This window comes from Hippopotamus amphibius, chromosome 13 (genome assembly GCF_030028045.1).
Source record: "Hippopotamus amphibius kiboko isolate mHipAmp2 chromosome 13, mHipAmp2.hap2, whole genome shotgun sequence".
NCBI lineage: Eukaryota > Metazoa > Chordata > Mammalia > Artiodactyla > Hippopotamidae > Hippopotamus > Hippopotamus amphibius.
Window position 1 is genome coordinate 3,724,853 of NC_080198.1, and position 20,004 is coordinate 3,744,856.

General features: G+C 42.8%; 1 protein-coding gene across 3 annotated transcripts in view; it reads left to right on the top strand.

Annotated features, from left to right (window-relative positions):
- Positions 1-750: 750 nt before the first annotated feature.
- The window catches only part of NR2C2 (nuclear receptor subfamily 2 group C member 2), an 89,950-nt gene continuing 70,696 nt past the window's right edge, over positions 751-20,004 (top strand). The window contains exons 1-2 of one of the 3 annotated variants that reach the window (XM_057706213.1): positions 751-882; positions 15,780-15,863. In XM_057706213.1, the coding sequence (XP_057562196.1) occupies positions 15,804-15,863 (60 nt within the window). In that variant the 5' untranslated portion in view covers positions 751-882; positions 15,780-15,803. Of the gene's footprint in view, positions 883-12,993; positions 13,162-15,779; positions 15,864-20,004 lie in introns of those variants that run through there. The other 2 variants (XM_057706214.1, XM_057706215.1) reach the window with 2 other exon arrangements.

A 20,004-nucleotide genomic window follows, 5' to 3' on the forward strand; every position in this document is an offset into this window, starting at 1 on the left:
TTACTAGTTTCAAATCGCGATATTCTTTATACACTTTACCTGATACTCCCAGAAGCTTGTGCATCCTCGGACCATCTGTACCGAGCAGTGCACAAACGGTTCACTACCCACCCGACAAACCACCCACTTTCGACCTACATGCGCTCCGCTGTCATCGCTTCCTCAATCAACAGACACAAAGGCCTCAGGTCGGCGGAGGACGTCATAGCGAGCACACGGCCCCCACCCGGGCTCGAGGAGCTCGCGGGCCCCCGGATAACGGTGTCCGGCGCTCCTGGCTCTTGAAAACGACCAACCAACCCTATACCCCGACGACCTCAGCATTTAACCTCCATGGTGGCCCCACCGCGGTGCGGGCAGAGCCCGGACACAAGCCCCGGCGGACGGCGCGGAGCCCTGAGGCCTGAGGCCGCCGCCGCCGCCCGGGCCAGGCCGCGGAGGGGCCGGAGCAGCGCGACCGCCGCGTTCCGGTGCGCGCGCGCGCCTCAGCCAATCGCGTGCTCGCCCGCCCCCCGCGGCCGCGGCGAGGCTGGCGCTGGGAAGAGGAAGAAGAACATTCGCCCTCCTCCTACCAGCGCGCGGGCGGCGGCGGCGGCGGCGGCACCGGGGTCACGAACTCTGACCTTTCACTGACAAAAACAATAACAAACCCCTCCTTCCCCGCGACCCCGGCGGCGCCTGCGGGCCCGCCCCCGCCGCCCCGCTCCCACCTCGGCGTGGCGTCTCGTCTCTCGCCCGCTGCCCCGCGAGCCCGCGGCCCAGGGCTCCCGCCATTCGCCGACGCCGGGAAGCCGGCCTCCCCGCGCCCTGCCCTCCGTGCCGGGGGCCGCCTGCCGCAGACACGGGACCTGCTTCGAGGCCGCTTTGGCGCCAAATCCTGAGGTAAAATTGAAAAAGGGCCGGGGCGGGCTCGGGCAAGCGGCGGAGGGGGCGGACCTGGCGCGCGGACATGGAGGCGCCGCGGCGGCGGCTGAACCCGACCCTTTTACCTTTGCCACGGGGCGGCGGCGCCGGCGCCGGCCGCTTTGCATAGTGGGCCGGGCCGCTCCCCTCCCCTCCCAGCCCGCGGCCGGCGAAGCGAGCGGACTCCCCCTCACCGGCCCGGCCGGCGCGAGGGTGGGGGCGGAGGGGGACGCCCGCGGCCCCGCCTCACAGTTGGTCTTCCGCCAGCGCCGCCATTTTGTTCTCGGCGGAGATGGCTCCGGCTGGGCCGGGCTCCCGTCCTCCTCCTTCCTCGCCGCCTCCTCCTCCCGCAGTTCCTCCTCCCTGCATTCCCTCCTTCCCTCGCTCCCCGGCTTCTCTCCCCTCCGCTTCCCGCCCGCCGTTGGCGACCGCCGCGGCCCAACCGCCGTTTTTTCCTGAAGGGGAGGGTGGAGGAAAGGGAGGAAGGCGGGTGCGGGGCGCGAGCTTGTGAGCGACAGCTGGGCGGGCCAATTGGTGCCCAGATAGGAGGGTCGGAGGCGGGCCGCGGCGCCGTCCCTCCCGAGGCTTTGCTGATTGGCTCTGTCGACAGGGGGCGGTCCCCGCGCGGCGCCGGAGCCCTGGCGAGGCGTGGGGCCCGGGGCCGGGGCGTGGGGACAGAGGGGCCGGGCGCGTCCTCCGCTTAGAACGCGTGCGGAGTGAGTGCTGTGGAACAGGAGTAATAAAGGTGATGAAGCGTCCTGAACCCAGGGCGCTGGCTGGTGGGAAGGGCTTTTGGAATCTGGATGCCTAGGGATTCTGCCCGTATTTTCGACGCAGCCGAATTCCCTTCCTGAGGGTCAATTTTACCGACTGTAAAATGGGAGGATGGGCGTTCTTGCCATGCCGGACATCCCTTCCCAGATCGTTTGAGGGGCTCGACTCAGAAAATGGAGTCCAGGCTACTTTGCGAACCTCAGAGTAATGCAAAAATGGTGTTGTTGAAAACGGAGTGTGGAGCCAGCTGGAGTGGAAAGCTTAAGGGTATTGAGGGCTTGAGAGAACAGAGGGGAATCTGGAGTATTCTCATTCATTGATTAAATACGTATGTGCTTAGTCTGGGGCACTGGAGATACATCCAAAGAACCAGCTACACCAGGCCCCTACCCTCCTAGAATTGGGAGTAGGGTGAATAGACAAAGAGGTGATTTCAGTGGGTGGTAAATCCTGTGAAGGAAGTGAAATGAAACTGGATGGTGTGTTAAAGGCCTGAGGAAACTGCAGTCGAATGGTCGGGGAAGACCTCTGTGAGAAGGTGATTTTTGAATGGAGGAACCCGAGGAAGGAAGAGCGTGAGAGAGAGAGAAAACAGCAAGTGCAAAGCCCGGGAGGGAAGGTGTTTGGTGTAAGCAGGGCTGAAGAACTCGTTCATTGTCCCATGCATTATGCCTCTCTACGTCCAGGCTAAAGTCTGTGAAATATGACAAAGGTAATGGAGAGTAGATCTCTAATTTAACAGTCAATGAGAGAGTCAAAGAAAGTATAGCCATGAAATGAGTAGCTGTGGAATACAAATGGTTTGGTGGGAAAGCCTCAGCAAACACTTTACTTCCAGATTCAAGTCCTTTGTCATCTCCTTGTGTTCAATTCCCCAAATATTTGCTGAGTCCCACTATTACCCAGGTACTAGATGACTAAGACATTGGTGGGTGTCAAGTATGTGAATATGGTTCCATACACCTGAGTTCTGTTCTCTCCTTCTTCACCCAGTGTGTCTACACACATACACATACACATACGTATGCACACAAAATGTTGTAGGCAGAAGCTTAATAATATTGTGGTTAACAGTGCCAATATTTAGTAGCCCTGTGAGTTTGGTAAGTTATCTTTTTGAGCCTCTGTCCTCATCTGGACAGTAATGAGAATTGAGGATTAAATGAATTTAATGTAAATAAGGAGCTTAGAAAAGTGATGTACAATAAATGCTTACAATTGGATTTATTGTCATGAAGCACTAGCTGTCTGGCAAAGACACTGGATTGGTTAAATGATGCAAACAATGACATTTTTAGGCATTGTGGTGTACAGGCAAATCACTGGATTAGAACACTAAGGTACTAGTTTTGGCTCTTCCGCTTTTGACTAGTCACTTAACATCCAGACCAAAAGTTTATTTATTTATTTATTTTTTTGGCACACGGGCTTAGTTGCTCCGTGGCATGTGGGATCTTCCTGGAGCAGGGATCGAACCCATGTCCTCTGCATTGGAAGGCGGATTCTTAACCACTGCGCCACCTAGGAAGCCCCAAAAGTTTATTTAGAAAACAAACTAGTAGAACTAATACTGTTAACAGAAGTATGAAGTGCTTTACAATTTACAAAATTCTCTTACAGGCATTATAGTGTTCAAGCCCTACCAGGATGTAATGGTAGAGGTCCTTTTCCTGCTCCGTATTTTAAAACCCTTCTAAGACTTTTCATCATTTTCTTGTCCCTGTATCCCTAGCTCCCTGTGCACTAGACACACTGGTGTGCCTTCAACTTCCTTGAAAGTGTGGCTTACCTTTACCCCAGGCCCTTTCAGATGCTATTCCCTCAGCCTGAAATCCTCACTTGCCCCCTGCCCCCCATACACCTTAGTCCTGCAGATGTCAGTTTAAGCATCACTTCCTCAGGGACTCCCTCTCTGATCCCCAGTGCCATTCTAGATCAGATTGTTTTACTTCACATTGTGTTCTTTTCCTTTATAACATTTATCTCACTTCGTAATTACACTCCATAATGTGATTGTATGATTGATACCTGTTCGCCTTTACCTTATGAGAGCAGGAGTCGTTTTGCGCACCATTATATTTCCAGCACTTAGCAGAGTGCCTGACACTACTTGAGTGAATGAATTGTTGATAATTTATGATATCATTGATAACTAAGTTGCTGCTTTTTTATGTGGGATTGTTTAGAGATTCAGAAACAGTGCCAGCAATAAAATAAATATCTGTTACAATATTTGGGTGAATTTAGGAATTGGTTCCTCACAGATATGGCACTGCCTGCAGATGTAAATACGGGTAAGATAACCCAGGTGAATCCTTTTTTACCCACTTAATGTGTTGACTTGTGGATTTTTTTTTGAGACAAGAAATAGAGAATTCTATTACAAGGTAAATTACATGAAAGTTTTTGAGTTCGCGTGGAACTCTTTAATAAACAGCCACATATAATCGTGATGTTTAACTGAAGAATCGAAGCATCAGTGTGATTTTCTTGAAATAAAAAATGCTGGTCTTATTCTATCCCAGGGGATCAAAGAACACAGAAGACTTAGTGGATTTTCAAAGAGTTGGGAGTTCAAAGTCTCTGTAGCCATTAACTTAAAATAGTTATCTTTCCAAAGATAAACTGATTCATGCAATGGAATTATTGAAGATCACCTTGTGATTGCTTTACCAAGGTTATAAGCAGATGTTGCCAGGTATATTTCAAGCTTCTGCTTAGAAGTGTGGTAAATAGGACATTTTTGTTGACTTTTTTTTTTTTTTTTTTTTTTGGGCACACGGGCTTAGTTGCTCCGCGGCATGTGGGATCTTCCTGGAGCTGGGATCGAACCCGTGACCTCTGCATTGGCAGGCGGATTCTTAACCACTGCGCCACCTAGGAAGCCCCTGACTTGTTTTATATAATATAGATTTTACAAATAAAATATCCTGGTATTTTTAAAACAACAGTTACTCTTTTATTTAATTCTTTGTTTTTGAATGATTCTTTTCTGTCCTGTTCAAGGATTTTTTTTGGTATCGCTTGTCCAATCCAACACTTTTGATTCCTTGAACTATTTATTCAGGGTAACCAAAGAACTGATAGTTTAATGAAAAAGCTACATATATATATATATATATGTATTTATATTTATATATGTACATATTATCTTATACCATTAAATTACTTGTTTATGGCTTTCAACAGTTGTATTTATGGTGACCTTGAAGTTTTGTTTTCATGAATATGCCTTTACAGAAAGAAAAAAAACCCTATGTGTAATAATCTCACTTCGTGAGGACTTCTGGGAACTTTTAGCATTTGTCTCCAAGGAGTCAAGTGACAGTGCATTGCCTGTGTTTGGAACCTTGAGTGGATAGCTTCTCTGAGGCTTATACATTCCCCACTTGTAAAATGGGGAGGTGGGGAGCCAACACTGAAATTGGGGTCAGAAACAGGGGCCACAGATGGCATAGAGAGCAAGGCAGCCCCCCTTCAACGTTGGCACTGAACACTGGCCTCGTGCCTAGCTGCCTGAGTGCCTCCACATATTGAGGGCTCTCACTTGGGATTTTTATCCTTGAATCTGCTTACCTATGTGCCATTTCCTCCTTAAGTCCCAAAGCATCTAGAGCAGATACTAGTTCCTCTTAATCGATACTGCATAGGGGAATTCTGGGAAAGAATCCATCTTAAGGCTCATCAAGTCTAGCCTCACACCTGATGCAGAGCTCCCCTGTCCGAGGTTAGTGTATCTCTTTTCACTTTATTGCTGGTCATGAGGAACTTAAGTAATATAGACTTTTCCCCTCTGTGTATGATTATCATCTTTAACCTAATATGTCATACATTGTAAAAGATATTCTCTTCCTTACCTGTTGGAGTTTCACTTACCTCAAACCTAATAGGCCTGTGGGCTGAGATTCTCTTTGTGATTCTGTCCCATCCTACCATTCATTTCCCCATATCCCTTGTCATGAACTGCTGCCACCTGCTTCCCATCCTTTCTTCAGGTGTCCTGAGTGCTAGTTTTAAGCAGCTGGGGCTCTGTACCAAAAGGCAAGACTTGCTGGGAATACTCAACTAGCATAGCTCACAGTGGTGATTGGGGGAGTGGATAGAAGACATGAAAGCCCAGATCAGGGCACTGGCATAGGGCACTGGTTAGGGGGACAGAAAGAGCAGATTCATACCCCAGGATCTGGAAGTCTTGGCGCAGGGATGGGAAGGGAATTGTTAAGGATGGGAAAGGAATAGGCTAGCTCAGATGCTCAGCTATCTTTCTGATTACCCCTGGACTCTAGGTAGCCTGTAATCATGAAAGCCAGTCTCAGGGGCAGAGTGTGATTTTTAGGGACAATAAACATTACTTCCTCCACTGTAATAAGAGGCCTGAAGTCCATAATAGGTGAAACCTTTCATTCCAAAATTATTAACAGTAACCCTGAAGATTCTAATCCCTGGAGGTGTTAACATGTTGATAGGGAGGAATTTCATGCCAGCAATAGAAGAGAATATCATTCTCTCTTTGGATTAGTGGGAGGTGTGAGAGAAGGTGTTGGGGCCTGGGAAATGGGGTGAATGGTATCCAAAAAGTGGTGAAAGAAATAAGAGGCTGGCGGGGCCAGACAAACATGAAGGCTTTATGGTTTTACTGGGAGCTACCTTACTTACCTTTATTGTTCATGTTTGGATAGAAGCTATGCCAAAAAAAAAAAAAAGTTTTTTACCTGGCTGCCCACACATGCACCTCCAAAAAAACTGCAGTAACTGCCTGCTTCTATGTGGCAGGCAGGTCTCCACTGAGAAAGATACACAGCTGTGATTGGATGGCTCTTAAGAAGTTAAACAATGCCAGCAGACTTCAGGATGCATTTCCCCTGGTAGTATTTATTGTACAGTGAATCTGATTATTATTTGTAGAACATTTCAGAAATGTCATTTGTACCACCCTCATTCTCTTTCTCTCCCCCTCCTCCATTACTTCTGCAATAATGCATCTTTTTACTAGGTTGATTAGGTGAATAAGCCCAGAATTATTGAAAAATCACCTTTTACCAAGATTAAAAGCAGATATCTCGAAGTGTATGTCAGCCTTCGGCTGAAAAGACTGGTAATTAGAATATGTTTGCTGACATATTTAATACAGTACAGATTTTTTACAAATGAAATTTATAACGTACATCTCTTTTCAGAAGAGCTGCGTTAATTTAAAAAACATTTTATTGGCGTGTAATTGCTTTTTTAAAAATTTTTTTCAATGTTTTTAAAGTAGAATTTTCGCGTGAAGAAAAGATAACATTGCATCAAAAGGCACGTACAGATCTTCCTTGACTTATGATGGGGTTATTCATAAGTTGAAAACATACATCGAAAATGCATTTAATAAACCTAACCTACCAGACATCGTAACTTAGCCTTGTCTTCCTTAAACACGCTCAGAACACTTACATTAGCCTGCAGTTGGGCAAAATCATCTAACAGAAAGTCTGTTTTATAATTAAGTATTGAATATTTCCAGTGATTTATTGAATACTATATTGAAAGTGAAAAACAGAACCGTTAAGTGTATCAGTTGTTTGATCACGTGGCTGACTGGGAGCTGTAGCTGCCACTGCCCAGCATCATGGGATAGGATTGTAAGTGTATACTGCTACCCCTGGAAGAGATCAAAATTCAAAAACTGAAGTATAGTTTCTACTGAATGCATAAGTACAATTTCTACTGAATGCATATGACTTTCACACCGTAGTAAAGTTGAAAAAGTGTAACTCAAACCACCATAAGTCAGACATCATCTGTCCAGGAATATTCATAAGAAGGCCGGTCATAAGAGCTCCAAACTAGAAACAGTCTAACTGCTCATCAGCTATAGAATGGCCAAGTAAATTGTGGCATAGTCATGTGTTGGAATAATATGCAAGAATGAAAATGCACTTACTACTCACGGTTATCACAACAATAATGAGCAAAAGTAGCCGGACACACACAAAAATATTAGCATACAGCTCAAAAGCAAGCAAAATGAATCCATGGTAGTGGAAGTCAGGAGAGAAGGGAAGTAAGTGACCCTTAGGGGGTAGAAGAGAGCCTTTAAGGTGCTAGTAAGTTTTTTTTTTTTTTTTTTTTTTGGCTGTGTCGGGTCTTCATTGTTGCATGCGGGCTTTCTCTACTTGTGGCGAGTGGGGGCTACTCTTTGTTGCAGTGCACAGGGGTCTCTTGTTACAGAGCACAGGCTCTAGGTGCACAGGCTTCAGTAGTTGTGGCGCACGGGCTCAGTTACCCCACAGCATGCGGGATCTTCCCGAATCAGGGATCAAACCCGTGTCCCCTGCATTGGCAGGCAGATTCTTAACCACTGTGCCACCAGAGAAACCCCAATGTTCTGTTTTCTAATGTTAGTGGTGCTCACATGTTTGTGTTCACTGAGTGATAATTCATTGAGCTGTTTCATTTATGACTTATGCACTTTTGTATTTGCATGTTATATATACTTCAGTAAAAAAATTGACTTTAAAAATGGTGGTAAGGACTTCCTAGGTAGTGCAGTGGTTAAGAATCTGCCTGCCCTTGCAGGGAACGTGGATTTGATCCTTGCCCCAGGAAGAGACCACATGCTGTGGAGCAGCTAAGCCTGTGCACCACAGCTGTTGAGCCCATGTGCTGCAGGTACTGAAGCCCATGCGCCTAGAGCCCGTGCTCCACAACAAGAGAGGCCACCACAGTAAGGAGCCCACACACCACAACGAAGAGTAGCCCCCGCTCACTGCAACTAGAGAAAGCCCATGTGCAGCAACGAAGATCCAACACAGCCAATAAATAAATAAATTTTTAAAAAAAGTTAATTCCCTCCCCCCCCCCCCAAAAATGGTGGTAAAATTATCCTCACTATTTTAATCAATGGGATTATTATGTAGGTTAAATTGTAAGAGAAAAGTGTATTCAAGTTCTAAAGGAACTGTCATGTTACTGTCTGGGTGGAGCTAAGTCAGAAACTTCTGTGGGTAGTACTGAAACATCAATCGCATATTTAGGAATTAGTGGTTATATGAGTTATTAAATGATCTAGGTTATTGATGTAAGCAGTTTGTTCCTTTAGATAATTAACTGGTCTCCTGTCAGTCTTTAAGATTCCCTTCTCTTGGGTGTGGAGAAAAGGGAACTCTCCTGCACTGTTGGTGGGACTGTAAGTTGGTACAGCCACTATGGAAAACAATTTGGAGGTTCCTTAAAAAACTACAAATAGAACTACCATATGATCCAGTCATCCCACTCCTGGGCATATACCCAAAGAAAACCATAATCCCAAAAGAAACGTGTACCATAATGTTTACTGCAGCACTATTTACAATAGCCAGGACATGGAAGCAACCTAAATGCCCATCAACAAATGAATGGATACAGAAGATGTGGCATATATATACAATGGAATACTACTCAGCTATAAAAAGGGATGAGATGGAGCTATATGTAATGAGGTGGATAGAACTACAATCTGTCATACATAGTGAAGTAAGTCAGGAAGAGAAGGACAAATATTCTATGCTAACTCACATATACGGAATCTAAAAATGGTACTGATGAACTCAGTGACAAGAACAAGGATGCAGATACAGAGAATGGACTGGAGAACTCGAGGTATGGGAGGGGGCGGGGGGTGAAGGGGAAACTGAGAAGAAGCGAGAGAGTAGCACAGACATATATATACTACCAACTGTAAAATAGTCAGTGGGAAGTTGTTGTATAACAAAGGGAGTCCAACTCGAGGATGGAAGATGCCTTAGAGGACTGGGGCAGGGAGGGTGGGGGAGACTCGAGGGGGGGGAGTCAAGGAAGGGAGGGAATATGGGGATATGTGTATAAAAACAGATGATTGAACCTGGTGTACCCCCAAAATAAAAAAATAAAAAAAAGATTCCCTTCTCTTGACTTCCTCTTCTGGGACACTATTTTGAAAGGGCACTATGGTGCAGAGGTTTTATTTCTTTATTTAGGGGGGTATTTATTTATTTGACTGTGCCAGGTCTTAGTTGCGGCACAGGGGATCTTTCTTGCAACATGTGGGATCTTTTTAGTTGTAGCACTTGGAATCTTTAGTTGCGGCATGCAGGATCTAGTTCCCTGACCAGGGATCTAACCCGGGCCCCATGCTTTGCAAGTGTGGAGTGTTAACCATTGAGCCACCAGGGAAGTCCCTGGTCCAGAGGTTTGAGAGTCAGAGAGGCCTGAGTTAGAATCCCAAGTTTATCTCTTTCCAGCTGGGTGACTTGGAACAAGTTCATTACACATCTGAGTCTCCATTATTTTCTTTCTTCATTGGTGGAGCTAATAATACCTACTTGGAAGGTATGTTAAGGATTAAATGATGCCTAGTTGGATATAAGGCACATTGTAGGTGCTCAGAAAATCTGTCCTGCTTTCCTTCCATCCATCCCTGGGTCACACTAATATAAACAAAGAGGGTAGATTTCACCCTTACCCTTCGGCCTTTGGTAAAATGAGGAAAGGCCACCCACAGTGTGCAATATTTTAGGAAAGATCTCCACACAGAGACCTGTAGCACTGCTCTGGTAGCTAGGAACTCCGTATAGACAAGAGCCACTTACCCACTAGTCACTGCTCACCCATCTTCCCAGCCCCAGCACACACATACCATCACTGCCCCTTTCTTGTAGCCCAGACCTGTAATTTGGAAGAAGCAAGTTTCCTGTGGGGGCAGGAAATCACCTGACCCAAAAGTTAAGTAATCTTTGAGTCTAAATAGTGTTAGGGTTTCTGACAACATTATGTATATCTCAACTTGACATTAGAGACATCCCCGTAAGCATCTTTTATGTTGATGAACATCTACTAAATTACACTAAATCTGTCATTTGATTTCCATTTCCTGTTTTCAAGTCTTGATCTATGATTTCAAGTCTTGAGCTATGTATTTCTAATTTTTTAATTTTCAGGCTATTTATATTTATAATTTTGTTTTTATTTTTCTATGACTATAAGGAGACTTCTGGCAATCACAGCATAATAAAACTTACACTGAATACCTTGCGCCTCTCAAGAAGTACCCAGTAGTATTTTGCAAATAGTTATTAGGTATTGGTTTATTTTTTATTTTTTCAGTATTGGTTTATTTTTAAATATTTGTGAGATTTATCGTAATTCAGCTGTTTCATTTCATTCAGTTGTGCAGTTTTATAGAATGAATTATAAATGTTGTATGAGCATATAATGCATATACGTATGTAGTTACATTTCATGTGGAGCTTATGTCAAAATGAGAGACCTATTCCTAATTATAATACGCACTTTACAGTTTTTGTTGCTTTCAGATTTCTTTGAAATTTGTGCTAGTAGTAGCTCCATGCATTGCATGCTGGCTATGTGCCAGACACAGTGTTAGGCCCTTTACATTGTATTAAGATCTTTTTTTTTTTTTATTTTGATGTGGACCATTTTTAAAGTTCTTTTTTGGGTTTGTTACAATATTGCTTCTATTTTATGTTTTTTGGGCCACGAGGCGTGTGGGATTTTAGCTCCCCAACCAGGGATTGAACCCACACCCCCTGCATTGGAAGATGAAGTCCTAACCACTGGACCACCAGGGAAGTCCCAAGTTCTATTCTTAATGATAACCTTATGCAGTTCAGTATCAGAAAGATTAGCTTAGTGTCTGCCAGAGCCTCTGAACCTGATATATTTGTTTAGATGAGAAAATATCAAGGCAGTAAATATTTTGAATGTTATGTAATTATGGACTATGTAATATATAAATAAGGATGATGTGAATCAGTTGATTGTGAAGGGAAAGGTAGGGTCACCCATTCCTGTCAATGAAGACAGAGTTTCCTTGTCCCAGGACTTGTTTATTGTTATTTGAAACATTGGCCTCACAGCCTGCCCCTGTGGAGAGCATAGCTGGGCTGTTCTCCAACTTGCTGGGATTCAGGTGTTCCCAGTCTGAGCTTACTTTAACTGCAGTGGGGTCTGTAGCTCCCCACTGAAACCAAAGACACTCTGGTTGCAAAGTTTGGTCAGCTGTACACTTTTCATGATAAAAGTCAACCATTGTGGCTTCTCCCACGGCGCAGGCGCAGGAGTGAAGCAAAAAAAAAAAAAAAAAGCCAACCATTGTGTTCTGTGTTTCTTTGTTGTTAAGAGTGATATTGATCTACTTGTATTTGAAAGAATTTATGTTATAAAACCTACTGCCACATAAGGCCAAGCAATAATAGTTTTACTTCTGCCATTCTGTGGTCTCTATGACAGTTTTTATATACTGTGCCCTGTTGTCATTTCTGTGCTATACAGGAAAGACTCACTAGTTCAGGTTAAGTTTAAGACTGCCTGCATTCCCAGTCTTTGTTGCCACCACTTTCTAACTGGCCTCCCATAGACTGTCCTTTTCTATCATCTCCATACTGTTCGCCAGAGGATTTTTTTTTTTTTTTTTTTTTGAAGATCCAGATGTGATCACTTCATTTCTCTACCAAACAAACCTCTGATAGTTCTCATTGTCTACAGTGTCAGCCTTTCTCCACCCCTGACCTTACCAGCAGTCCCCATCAGATTGCCTGCTGTTCTTCGACGGTGCCATTTTCCTCTTAACCTGCCAGTTTGTCTGAGCTCTGCTTAGAACTCTCTCCCATCTACCCTCTGTTTGCTTGCTGAATTCCCACTTTCCTTTAAAACCGGTCTGAATGGCTCCTCTCCTGTGAAACTGTCATTGCTCTCAGAGGTGCTTCTTCCTTCGGACACTCTGGCATTTACGTTGCACTGCTCTTATTGGTTTCTTTCATAAGTTCTTCAAGGGCAAGGGCCTCTCTTGCTCTCTTCCTTCTTATTGTTGTTGTTATTAATTCTCAGCAGTCAACTTATTGCCTAGTTATTTTAAAAGGATTGATGGTGGTTGAACTTGATTAGTTTAAAACCACCATAGGAAAATATTCTGTAGTGGTTTTTTTGTTTGTTTGTTTTTTAACTTAAGGTACTCGGTTTTATAGCTCTTTGGTTAATTAATTAGGAAACATGGTTTGGAGGGGGTGGTCCTCCAGGGTTAGGAGCTGAGTGGGTCAAGCGCCAGCCTTTGAAGACTCATATTTCTGTACCAAGAGCTACTTTAGTGTTCAGTCCATAGTGCTTATGAATACAGTGCCTGGGGTATAGTAACCACTCAGTAAGTGTTAGTTACTGTCAACATTAGCCTGCTTAGCTCTACCAGCAAGGCTGTTTTGAAGTGCTTTGTCTAGTTTGTAGTTTCAAAACAATAGGGTGTTTTTTTTGTTTTTGTTTTTCAGATTTCAAATGCAAAATTATATTGTGCTAGAGAATATGGTTTTTCAGACTATGTGTAGACACAGCCCACTGTTGCCCTGGAGCTTCTCACTCTTGAAGGATACCCCCTAATTGATAACTATATCCCAGTACGCTTTCCAAAGCTTTACCCTCCCTTCTCGCTGTGTGTTTCAACCTATGGCTGTGGTAGCCAGTAAAACAAGCTCTCAGGTGAGTCTTACCCCAACTTTTTTTTTTTTTCTGGCGCACTCGAGTTAAATGTTTTCCCTCACTTCCTAACATCACCAGAGGATGTTTTACTTATTTCTTACATTGTAATACCTCAAAATTTGGAGGATCAAGCACCTCTTTTAGGGAAACCCAGTAGAAAGATATGCCTAGTATTTTCTTATTTCTGTATGCTAATACTCAATAATATTTCCCTAACAATATTTTTAATAGTTATTTATTTATTTCATTGCACCAGGTCTTAGTTGTGGCATGCAGTCTCCTTAGTTGTGGCATGCAAACTCTTAGTTGTGGCATGCATGTGGGATATAGTTCCCCAACCGGAGATTGAACCCAGGCCCCCCTGTATTGGGAGCATGGAGTCTTATTCGCTGCATCACCAGGGAGGTCCCTTTCTAACAATATTTTTGTAATGCTCAAGTTCATATATTTCTTGCATAAAACTGCAATTAACAGCAATGGAAATGCTAAGAACACCTACAAGTGATAAAAGTAATAATCACAGCTGCATATTTGGATTTTATTTCTTAATATATCTATTTGGTGTCTATATCCATTTGATTCCTTAGAGAGCTCTTATTTACTGTTCTGAGAGAAAAAAGATTAGAACTCTAAACTTTTCACCTGCAGTAGCTGTGTTTTTAACATTTGATTGACTGTTCCGGTACATGTGAAGTGATGCTTTTTTCCTCTGTCCCTTATTAGTTGGAACCAAACTGTAAGCAGGGGAAAAGACTGGTGTGTTTGTCTGTGCTTTTTCTTCTAGAAACAAAGAAAAGTAAACAAAAAGTTAAAAGTCTTAACTACTTATTTATTTATTGGCTGAATTGGGTCTTTGTTGTTGCACACAGGCTTTCTCTGTTTGTAGCAAGTGGAGGCTACTCTTTGTTGTGGTGCACGGGCTTCTCATTGTGGTGGCTTCTCTTGTGGAGTGCCAGCTCTAGGTGTGCGGGCTTCAGTAGTTGTGGCACGTGGGCTCAATAGTTGTGGCTCTCGAGCGCTAGAGCACAGGCTCAGTAGTTGTGGCACTTGGGCTTAGTTGCTCCACTGCATGTGGGATCTTCCTGGACCAGGGATTGAACCCATGTCCCCTGCCTTGACAGGCAGATTCTTAACCACTGCATCACCAGGGAAGTCCCTTGACTACTTATTAAAAGAATAAATAACCAGAAACATTACCCTCCCCAGTCTTGGACCTGATCCTGTCCTGTGAAGATGAGTCTCTGACACTGGTGACCTGATATCATTGTAGCAGTTGATGCAGTATGTGCTCTTACAGGATATTGATCCTTGAAGGCAGGACCAATTTCTTTTATGTTTGTCAGTCACGGTTTCATTCTCCCATTTCTCTCTCATTACCATTTTGGTAATAAAATAATCCGAAGGGGAATTATGATAATAGAAGTGGCTGTCTAATAGTGGATAGAATAAGATAGAAAGTTACCAGAGAGTGAAAAAGTTTTATAGACATCAGTGCTTATAAATATAATACTTTAGGTGAGAACTAAAGGAAAATGTTTTGTAAAGTTGCATTGCAGAATAGTCCAGTTTGTGATCGAGGAAGGGCCAAGCAAGTGAACTGTGTATGCATTTTGTGTATTATACACTTGGTAGGACTATATAGATTTATGTGTAAATGCTGAAAATAAATTATACAAGAGCTTTAACCCCTATTATCCATGGGATCTATGCAGTCAATAATGAAGTCTTTGCTTTATCCAGGAATGAGGTCCAAAGTAGAATCCCTTTATCCTGAATTCTTTGTGGTGGACTTAATGGGAAAGGGTTTAGGGACTATTCAGGGGGGGCTTTGTCTCATGACCTGAAGAGACCAGAGGGTCTGTTTCATCAAGAGTGCTTACACTTAAGTGATCCTGACCCAAGAGACTAGCATGCTTTTTGGACTTTTGAAGATCTTCCTCAATTTTTGATGCAAATGATGGCATAATTTTTCAAATAATATAAAGATGAATTATCTGGGTTTCTAATGTAATGAGGACTTAAAAATATAAATTGATAGATTTATGGGTACCATGTTCTTAGCCCACTTTAGTAATGCAGTCTCCTTACTTCTTTTCTCACGTTGTTAGTGATAGTGTTTGCCTTTTAAGCCGTGAGTGAGGTGTGTTAGCACCTGGGCAGAGTTTTGCTCCTTGCTTGGTCGCTAGTAACAGAAGTATAGCTGCTGCTGGCAATACTAGTGCTCTGTATTGAAGCTGATCTTACACTTTTCTCATATAGCCACCTTCTTATTCAGCACACTGTGACGAGGAGCTATCCAAAAAGGTGTGATTCCCACCTGCTTGAGAGGTGAACCGAGCTGTTAACAACCCCAGAGACCTGATAAAGTTCCAAATTCATCTTAGTCTGTATTTACCAGGGGAAGTCTTGTTTCCAAATTGAAATGTTACTAATTAATATTGGTACCTGTATTTGAAGAAACTTGTGCTTCATATATGGTGCTTAGCCTGCTAGCTCTGTTGTCTGTGGAGGGCAAAATCTGCACCAGACAGTACCAAAGAAGAACTTTGATTGCTGATGTTTTTCAAGTAGGCTGGTTTCTCCCCACCTGATAGAAGTTGCTGCATTTTTCCAAACAGGTTCTCTAATGATCTTGCTTCACCATGGCTACAAATATGGAGGGGCTGGTTCAGCACAAAGTGGGGACCCAGCAGGTGGCTGAGGTGAGTGACGGGCCAGCACAATAGCTGGCACCCTTGCTTTTAAAAGGAAAAGTACATCCTTGTGCACCGTTCTCTCAAAACAGTACCAGTGAAGTCAGCACGTGATCCAAATCCAAAGCAAGATGCTGCCATTGGAGAAAAATTAAAATGACAAGAACGTTTACTCCTAAAGTTTCTTTGCATGAATAGGGTGGCCTAGCTGCATACGATAAAGTGACTTTAAAAATTTCACCTTGAACAAAAGAGTCTGATGCTTGTCCACCTCGTGAGTATAGTTTTAAGTCCCAGGCTCTTAATTTCTTGCACACTGGATACTCTGTTAATACTGTGTATGGTGGAAAGCGAATTCTGTGCATGCTGCAATCGTTGTTGACCTTCTTCCATGTACTAGGGATTTTGCTAAGTGCTAAGAAATATGGAGGTGAATGAGCCATTGGTCCTTCGTTTAGTGTTCTTGGGGCCTGGTTAAGGAGTAATTATAAAATGGTGAGACATAAAATTCCATGTAAGGAAGGTAGTCCTGGAAGTGGGTCTTGCATTGCAAGTAATCATTTGTCAGACAGACCCAAGGAAGCAGGGTGGGAAACTGGCAGATGCTGAGGAGGGCATCCTAAGTCAGAGACCTATGCAAAGACAGGATAGAGGCATGAAGTAGCTTGGTATGTTCAGGCAACTCGAGGTGTAAAGGAGGGAAGTAGGGCCAGATCTTTTCACTGTGTACTGGGCCCTCTGCAAAGGCTTCAGTCCTCAATAACCTTTTGAAGTTGATGTGATCGCTATTCCCATGTAATAGGTGAGGAAACCAGGGCTCAAAGACAGAAGTAATTGGCCAGGGTCACACTGACCCAATTCTGTTTCATTTCTTCCAAAGCTCCTCCAATAAACCATGCATCATGCTGCAAACAGGAGCCGTTAGAAGGATTCAGATTTGTATTTTTGAACAACACATTTCTAGGGTGAAGGTGAAGATTTATCAAAGAATGGACATTCAAAGAAAGGTTGTTTTTTTTTTTTAACGAAAAATAAGTACACACATGCCAGTTTAAACCAATAAAAACAGTGGGCAGATTTTTCAGGTTTTAGATCAACCATTAACGTAAAAGCAACAGCATAATCATCCCTTTCACCCAGTAAATGATGGCTAATGTTAACTGAAAATGAAAGCAGATAGATTTCACAAATTTTTAAATATTATGCTTTTGGAAGAGCTACAGAGCTGTGAAAGTGTTGGGGATAAAATGCTTGTGTTTATATGTTGCTTTAGTTTGTGATAGGAACAATTACCTTGAAAATCATTGTTGGCTTTTCAAGTACTTAGGGTTATTTTGCATTAAAACTGCATTAAGGCAGTTTCCAGTTGAGACTGACTTGGAGACTAGTATATGGATCACTGCCTTGAGAAGCCATCATTATCTGAAGAAAAGAAAGAAAATTAATTCTTTAGGGGAAGGGTTAGTATAGTAACCTATAGTACTGACCTATAGTAATTTATAGGATAATATAAGTTTTGTGTACGTATTCAGAAAATCTGCTAGCTAAGATTTTCCGTCAGATGCCTTATTTCCATCAGGAAATGGAATTTCACTTATTAATTTAGTTTAAACAGTTTAAACTATTGTTTCCCATGGCAAAAAAAGTACATCTTGAGGAGACTTCCAAAAATAATCGGAGGCATTTTTAATTTGGAGAACAAAAGCAATCTTCCTGTTTAAAATATTTTAGCATTATTCAGAATAGCCATAAGGGAGAAATAATCAAATGTCCATCAACTGACAAATGAATAACAAAATGTGGTATATCCAGGCAGAATATTTTCAGCTATAAAAAGAAATGAATTACTGATATCGGCTACAGCATGGATGTACCTTGATAACATTATACAAAGTGAAAGAAACCAGTCACAAAAGACAACATATTACATTATTCCATTCATATGAAATGTCCAGAACAGGGAACTCTACAGAGATAGAAAGTAGGTTATAGTGGTTGCCGAGGGCTCAGTGTTGGAACTTATACCTTAAGAGTACAGGGTTTCTTTTTGAGTGATGAGGTTTTTCTAAAATTTACTGGGGTGGTGGTTGCACATATCTGTGTATATACTAAAAACCATTGAATTATACACTTCAGATGGGTCGAATGTATGGTAGGTGAATTATATCTCAGTAAAACAGTTTTTAAAAAACAATACGGGACTTTCCTGGTGGTGCAGTGGGTAAGACTCTGAGCTCCCAATGCAGGGGGCCCAGGTTCGATCCCTGGTCAGGGAACTACATCCCACATGCATGCCACAACTAAGAGTTCGGATGCCACAACTAAGGAGCCTGCCTGCCGTAACTAAGATGCAGCACAACCAAATAAATAAAATATTAAAAAAAAAAATAACAGCAACCAGATGCAACTACCAAAATTCGGAGGTATTTCCCAAAATAAAAGAATAAAAAGAAATGAAAAAAAAATTAAGGGGTTTGTGACTTTTAGTTTAAAAAAATAAATAATTTATTTATTGGCTGCTGTGGGTCTTTGTTGCTGTGTGTGGGCTTCATTAGTTGTGGCACATGAGCTCAATAGTTGTGGCTCATGGGCTCTAGAGCACAGGCTCAGTAGTTGTGAAGCATGGGCTTAGTTGCTCCATGACATGTGTGGTCTTCCCAGATCAGGGATCGAACCCATGTCCCCTGCATTGGCAGGCGGGTTCTTAACCACCATGCCACCAGGGGAGTCCCAACTTCTGCTTTTTAATTAGAATTAATATGCTTTCTAGGACTTCCTAGGTGGCGCAGTGGTTAAGAATCCTGCCAGTGCAGGGGACACGGGTTCGATCCCTGATCTGGGAAGATCCCACATGCCGTGGAGCAGCTAAGCCCGTGAGCCACAGCTATTGACCCCATGTGCTGCACTACTGAAGCCCATGCACCTAGAGCCCATGCTCCACAATAAGAGAAGCCATGGCAATGAGGAGCCTGCACACCACAACGAAGAGTAGCCCCCTCTCGCCACAACTAGAGAAAGCCTGCATGCAGCAACAAAGACCCAACACAGCCAATAAATAAATAAATAGATAAGAATTAATATGCTTTCTAAAACAGGAAAGCATGATTACATATGCATTAAAAACAACAGTGTATACAGTTTGATTCCAGTTTTGTAAGGTATTTATATCTAACATGTATCTGTAGCTACATAATACAACGTGCCAGGTGTTACGCTTAGTTCATCACCTCATTTAATACTTCTGTTAACACTATAAGGAAAGTATTATCTTCTCTACTTTATTTATTTATTTATTTCCCCCACTTTATTAGCTCAAGAAGTTTTCTGGTGGCATCTTTAGGATTTTCTATGTATAGTATCATGTCATCTGTGAATAGTGACAGTTTTACTTCTTCTTTTCCGATTTGGATTCCTTTTATTTCTTTTTCTTCTCTGATTGCTGGGGCAGGGACTTCGAAAACTATGTGGAATAGTAATGGCGAGAGTAGACATCCTTGTCTTGTTCCTGATCTTAGAGGGAATGCTTCCAGTTTTTCGCCATTGAGAATGATGTTTGCTGTGGGTTTGTCACATATGGCCTTTGTTATGTTGAGGTAGGTTCCCTCTATGCCCACCTTCTGGAGAGGTTTTATTTATTTATTTATTTTTTCTTTCCCCTGGAGAGTTTTTTAAATGGGTGTTGGATTTAGTCAAAAGCTTTTTCTGCATCTGTTGAGATGATCATGTGGTTTTTATCCTTCAATTTGTTAATATGGTGTATCACATTGATTGATTTGCGTATATTGAAAAATCCTTGCATTCCAGGGATAAACCCCACTTGATCATGGTGTGTGATCCTTTTAATGTGTTGGATTCTGTTGGCTAGTATTTTGTTGAGGATTTTTGCATCTAAATTCATCCGTGATATTGGTCTGTAGTTTTCTTTTTTTGTAGTATCTTTGTCTGGTTTTGGTATCAGGGTGATGGTGGTCTCATAAAATGAGTTTTTGAGTGTTCCTTCCTCTGCAATGTTTTGGAAGAGTTTGAGAAGGATGGGTGTTAGCTCTTCTCTAAATGTTTGATAAAATTCACCTATGAATCCATCTGGTCCTGGACTTTTGTTTGTTGGGAGATTTTTAATCACACTTTCAATTTCATTACTTGTGATGGG